The 6,000-nt window shown below is 50.4% G+C and overlaps 1 protein-coding gene across 4 annotated transcripts in view; it reads left to right on the top strand.

Annotated features, from left to right (window-relative positions):
* Positions 1–3,972: 3,972 nt before the first annotated feature.
* Positions 3,973–6,000, top strand: part of SPATA13 (spermatogenesis associated 13) — a 244,267-nt gene continuing 242,239 nt past the window's right edge. For all 4 annotated transcript variants that reach the window (XR_014818968.1, XR_014818969.1, XM_084981243.1 and 1 more), the window contains exon 1: positions 3,973–4,431. Coding sequence is in view for 2 of the 4 variants with exons in the window: in XM_084981243.1 (XP_084837369.1) it covers positions 4,420–4,431 (12 nt within the window). In the remaining 2 variants the exon portion in view is untranslated. The remainder of the gene's footprint in view (positions 4,432–6,000) is intronic.

The following is a 6,000-nucleotide window of genomic DNA, read 5'->3' as shown; positions in this document are numbered from 1 at the left end:
AATTTAGGACAGCAGACTTATTTCTTCTCATTTAATTCAAGTCCCAATAAAGCGCTGGAGCAATTCGCCGGCATCGTGTTACATTTGGAAATTTGGAGGGATCCTCGCGTGTGTATTGCTGTGGGCATGTGGCTGAAAGGTCTTCCCGTATCATTAGCCTAATAGTACTTGGGGATTAACTTGGGAATCCCGGGAGGGGCCACCATGCAGTTCCGTGTGTTTCAAATGTGGAAGACATTTTTATCCAAATGAGTTACCCAAGGCTGATCTCAGAAGCTGAGAAAAGAATTCACAGGAGTGATGACTGAGCTAAATCTCACAGCGAAGAGATTTCACAGTCTCTGGCAAAGTACTGTGTCCATTACAAGATGTGCGATCTGCAGACAAGTGGGTGTGTTTAGCACACATGTAAGAGTCCTCTTTGGGGTGGGGCTACTTTCGTGAAGTCTAGTTGGGACCACCGGGTGTGACACTGACCCCGGCTGTCTGTCCTGGGTCCCAGCGTTCCCGATTCATGGGGCTGTGTGGCAGGGCAGCTGTTCATCCTGGCTGGACCTGCCTGCCCGCCCCCTCTGCCTCTTCAATCTCCTACTCATCCTTTGTGGGAAGGTTGATGGCAAAACCCTAAGCACTGATGAATTTACGGCCAGGGCCAGGAACACGCGCTCAAAGAGGGCCCGGAGCGAAGATGGGGAAACACGTTTCAAAAGTGCCACACAAATCAATACAAGGAGGAGAAGGGCTGCTCAAGAGGCCAGCTGACAGGGACTGAGCCCGCGCACAGGGGTCAGAGCTCTGGATTCAACCAGAACAGGGGGGCCTGGCTGTCCCTGGGGACGCAGCGATTGTATCAACTCTTCAGAAGTGACTAGAGCAGTAAGAGAAACCATGCTGTGTGTTGTCAGGGAGGAAACTGACCTCTCGGATCCTCTTCTGAGTCTGTACAATGGTTAGGGTAGGTGCAGCAGGGACCTCCATGGGTTAGCCTGTCCCCACAATCCTCCTCTGCGAGGAGAGAACTAGAGCTAAGGGTCAAGGTTAGAAAGCTAAGGGAGTTCTCATAATCCAGCAGCCACCACTTTCATTGATTGATTGATTGATTGATTTTTACGTTGAATTTTTTAAATTTTAATTTTTATTCATTTTTTTCTTTGTAGAGCCGCACCGGTGGCATATGGAGGTTGCCAGGCTAGAGGTCGAATCAGAGCTGCAGCTGCTGGCCTACGCCCTAGCCACAGCCATGTGGGACCTGAGCCTCACTGGCAACCTGTGCCAGGCTTGCGGCAACAGCGGAGCCTTAACCCGCCGAGGCCAGGGATTGAATCTGCATCCTCATGGATACTAGTTGGCTTCTTAATCTGCTGAGGCACAGTGGAAATGCCATTTATTTTATATTTTTATTAGTGTATAGTTGATTTACAGGGTTGTGCCAATTTCTGCTATACAGCAAAGTGACCCAGTCATACATATATATATATGTACATTCCCTTTCTTATATTATCCTCCATCGGGGTCTATCCCAAGAGACTGGATATAGCTCCCTGTGCTGCACAGCAGGACCTCGTTGCTTGTCCATTCTAAATGCAAGAGTTTGCATCTACGAACCCTAAACTCCCCGTCCATCCCACTCCCTCCCCTTCCCCCTGGGCAACCATAAGTCTGTTCTCTATGTCTGTGAGTCTGTTTCTGTTCTGTAGATAGGTTCATTTGTGCCCTATTTTAGATTCCACATATAAGTGATATCATATGGTATTTGTCTTTCTGTTGCTGACTGACTTAGTATGACAACCCCTAGTTGCATCCATGTCACTGCAAATGGCATTATTTTGTTCTTTTTTATGGCTGAGTAGTATTCCACTGTGTATATGTACCACGTCTTCTTAATCCATTCATCCGTCAATGGACATTTGAGTTGTTTCCATGTCTTGCCTATTGTGAATAGTGCAACCACCACTTTCAAAGGATGTGCCATAGGGGTGCCCTCCAGAAGGTGAGAAATTATGACAACAGCTAGCCCTATTATTTTATTTTATTTTATTTTGTCTTCTTAGGGCCAAACCCATGGCATATGGAAGTTTCCAGGCTAGGGGTCAAATCAGAGCTGTAGCCATGGGCCTATGCCACAGTCATAGCAACACAGGATCCAGCCCCATCTGCGAACTACACCACAACTCAAGGCAATGCTGGATCATTTAACCCACCGAGCGAGGCCAGGCATTAAACCTGCGTCTCATGAATACTACTCGGGTTCGTTACCACTGAGCCACAACGTGAAGTCCCCTAGCCCTATTATTTTAGCACCCCTCATTTAATATTCTCTGCAACCTCTGAGGTGGGTATTATTATCCCTGGTTACAACAGGAGCAACTAGACTTGGAGGTGAAGGGTCTTGCCTAGCAATCTGATCGCAGCATCCAGGCATGGACCAGCCAGCCACATGGTCAGACCCTCTGCCCCTACCCCGCAACCCCCGTGCCATCAGTATGACAACCTTCCTTGCACACTGAATGCTACTGAAAAGATAGTCTTTTGTTTGTTTGCTTGAGGAAGAAAGAGAACCACAGAAGGGCACCCATATACACAAGGTCACAGAGCCCGTGACCACAGCCTGGCCCTAAAACCCCATCAGAACACTGGGACTTGGTCTCAGGGGCTTCCATCCAGGAAGTCACACACCTCTATACTCTCTGGGCTTCCAGCACCTGCCTGTCTAAATGGCTTTGTTTTTCTTTACAGCAACGATAACTCCCAGACTCTGTATCGGTTTGCTTGCAGTATGTCCTGCACTAGAAGGATGGCTCCTAGGGCAGTGCCCTGGGCTGTTGCATTGTCATCTGTGTCCCCAGTGTCTAAGGCCATACCACCCTGAAAGTGCCCAATTTCATCTGTCCCCAGGACCTACCATCCACCAGTCGATAGGCACCAGTGAGGACCCGCAGAACAAGTGGGTTTTTAACATTCCTAAGTCTCGCCACCTGTAATTAGTGAGGGTTAACTAGTGTGGTCACCTCTGCCAGCTCTCAGTTATATCTTATCAGGGCTTTTTCTATCGGTCTTTAACACAGAGGAATAGAAAGCATGGTGGCAAAAGCATCAGGGCAGGTTGTGTGTGTCGGGGGATTAGACAGTTTATAGCACAATTTTCACCTCTCTTCAATGCCACCTTCTCAAGGAAGCACCTGGACTGTAAGGGGCAGCTGGATCTGAATTCCACGATGTAATTTAGTGATGATTCCCACAGTGGACATTTCAGGAAGGGAAGAGAGGCATCCTGGAGGACCACTTGCTCCTGGGGGGGAATGGCTCCCCACCAGTGGCTTTCAGTGTGTCTCAATCAGGCCGTCCTTGTCCCCACGGGAACTTCCGTGGCCTGCCATTTTCCTCTGGCTATTTTTATTTTCTGAAGATGGGTTCCCACTGGCAACGTAATTGCTTATAAATCAGAAAATCTGTTTGTTTTTTTTTTTTTGAGATAGCAGAGGGCAGCGCCACATTAAAAGCAGACAATCCACTGTGACGAAATTCAGTAAAACCAATGCAACCAGTGAAGTCTGCATATGTCACTTTTAACTGCTCTCTTTGGAATGGGGAGCACATAGGTCAAGTCATCTTTAAAATACCTGCGCCTCCCCGCAATCCTCGAAATAGTCTAACACTATAATTAGGACCAAGGAATTGAGTCAGGACCGCCTTGAAGTTTCCTTTGCTCAATTCAATGGTGTGTGTGTGTGTGTGTGTGTGTGTGTGTGTGTGTGTGTGTGTGTACAGTTGCCTGAAGGTGGGGGAAGAAACTGGAAAAGGACTCCTCTATTTGCTTATTTATATTACCACTTAGTCCCCCACCCTGTCTTCTCAGTGTTTCCTTCCAAATCGAGTCGTCCCCACTTTGCCTCGGCTTTCTCAACCCTGAAGATTCAAGAGATGGCAAGCGGCCCCGCCTTCTTATGAATATGCAACAGCAAGGGGCTGGGAGGAGGTGGGAGGCGGCGGGAGACGCAAACCCAGCAAGAAATTCAACCTCCGTCGGCCTGAAACGGCTCTCGGCCGCTCCCACCGTCCGCCACGCCCTACGAGGAGCGCAAACAATAGCACAGCGCTGGTCCCGAGGCGTGCTTGACGCTGCGCTGGAGCCACTGCCCGCTCATCCGCCTGGGAAACGTGGCGTCCGACTACCCCTTCTGAACTCTGGAGCCAACCTGAACTTTGGCCAGGAAGGTAGCCGCGGGACCGATTCGCCGTCTCCGAACCGAGTGGCCTGAAGGTCCCGCCCTTTGTCGTGCAAATGAGGAGGGCGCAGGGGCCCTCGCGGCGGCACCCGCCGGGGCCGAGCTCCCCGTCTGCTGCCTCGTGACTTCTTTTCCATTGGAGCTCGGGGCGGGGTGGTCGATCCCTCCGGAGACCCCCTGCTAACGCGGAGGAATGCTGAGAAAGGTCAGTGGGTTTTCTGTGCGGGTGGTCACCCCTCCCTCACTTTTGGGGAGGCGCCTACCAAGCAACAGGTGGCCGAAGCCTGCGTCCATGGAACCCTTTCTAAAGAGAGGGTGAAAGGAGGCGAGGGCGAGCAGCTCGTCGTGAGAGCGCGGGCAGGTCGGCGGGCGAGCTACAGGTTTGAGAAGTTGCCGCCGCCGCAGCAGGTGCAGCGCAAGCGCGGAGCTGCGCCGGGGAGGCTCCGGCACCCGCGGGCTGCCCGCGTCGCCATGGCAGCGGGGGCGGGGCCTCGCCGCAGCGTGCGTCGCCATGGCAGCGGGGGAGGGGGCCGAGCGGCGGCGTGCCCGGGTTGCCGGGCGACGGAGGCGCGGGGAGGGGCTCCTGGCGTCCCGGAGCACTTCTGCAAGGACCAGCCAATAAGTGCGCTGTTTCTTTGACCCTTGTCTCGCGCGGTCGGTAACTCCAGCCTATTTTGCAGCCCCTTTGGAGAGGGAACCAGGCTTCTTGGCGGCCGCCTTCTAAATGCCCTAATACTCTGTTTTCGAAAAGACTTCGGATTGTGGTCGCGTGGAAGATGTGAAAAAGTTCATTGCTACTCCTTTCCAAAGCATCAACAAAAAAGTATTCTTCCTCCTTTTCAAGATATTCCTTAATTGTTACTATTTTTAAAAACTAAAATGGAGAACCTGGTTTGGATCCAGATTTGATTTGAAAACGAGTTGACCTTCAGCCTTACCAATATATTAACCAAAGTCTTTGCAAAAGAAAGGTGCACACAGCAGGCACAGTATTAAAAATTCAGACAGTTGCATCTTAATGTTGTAGAAAGACATGACTGCCACAGCACGCGAGAGAATTAACCTCATTTCACTAGATATTTTCTGGCATGTAAAGTGCAGCCAATTTTGGCTTATTAAGATTATTTGTTTTAGGAGTTCCCGTTGTGGTGCAGGGGTTAACGAACCTGACTAGGAACCATGAGCTTGCGGGTTCAGTCCCTGGCCTTGCTCAGTGGGTTGAAGATCCGGCGTTGCCGTGTGAGCTGCGGTGTAGGTTGCAGACGCGGCTCGGATCCCGCGTTGCTGTGGCTCTGGTGTAGGCCGGTGGCTACAGCTCCGATTAGACCCCTAGCCTGGGAACCTCCACATGCGGCAGAAGCGGCCCTAGAAAAGACAGAAAAAAAAAAAAAAAGAGAGAGATTGTTTTAGTTGTACACTACAGAAAAAAATTAGCAAGAAATCTGAGTGACCTTTCTGCCGTGACTGACAGCTGCAATAGTTACTCTTCCCCTTTTTTCTTTTCATCCTCCTCTAGCTAAAGGTCTCTTTGGGTGTTTTTAATCCATTTCTCCAGATTTAAATAGTTTGCCAAAGAGACAGACCTGTTACTAGTTAAGGTGTATTCCACACATACTAGTTTATTTCTTCCTCTGCCTCGGTTTTATTTATTTGTTTTTTTGTTTTTGTTTTTGCCTTTTTCTAGGGCTGCACCCATGGCATATGGAGGTTCCCAGGCTGGGGTCTAATCGGAGCTGTAGCTGCCAGCCTACACCACAGCCACAGCAACACGGGA

This window comes from Sus scrofa, chromosome 11 (assembly GCF_054392235.1).
Source record: "Sus scrofa isolate SSC_HxYL_T2T_F1_AM1 chromosome 11, Sscrofa_HxYL_maternal_Yorkshire_Landrace_v2.0, whole genome shotgun sequence".
Taxonomy (NCBI): Eukaryota; Metazoa; Chordata; class Mammalia; order Artiodactyla; family Suidae; genus Sus; species Sus scrofa.
The sequence above is the reverse complement of the archived record's forward strand: the minus strand, read 5'-3'. Positions and strand labels throughout refer to the sequence as shown.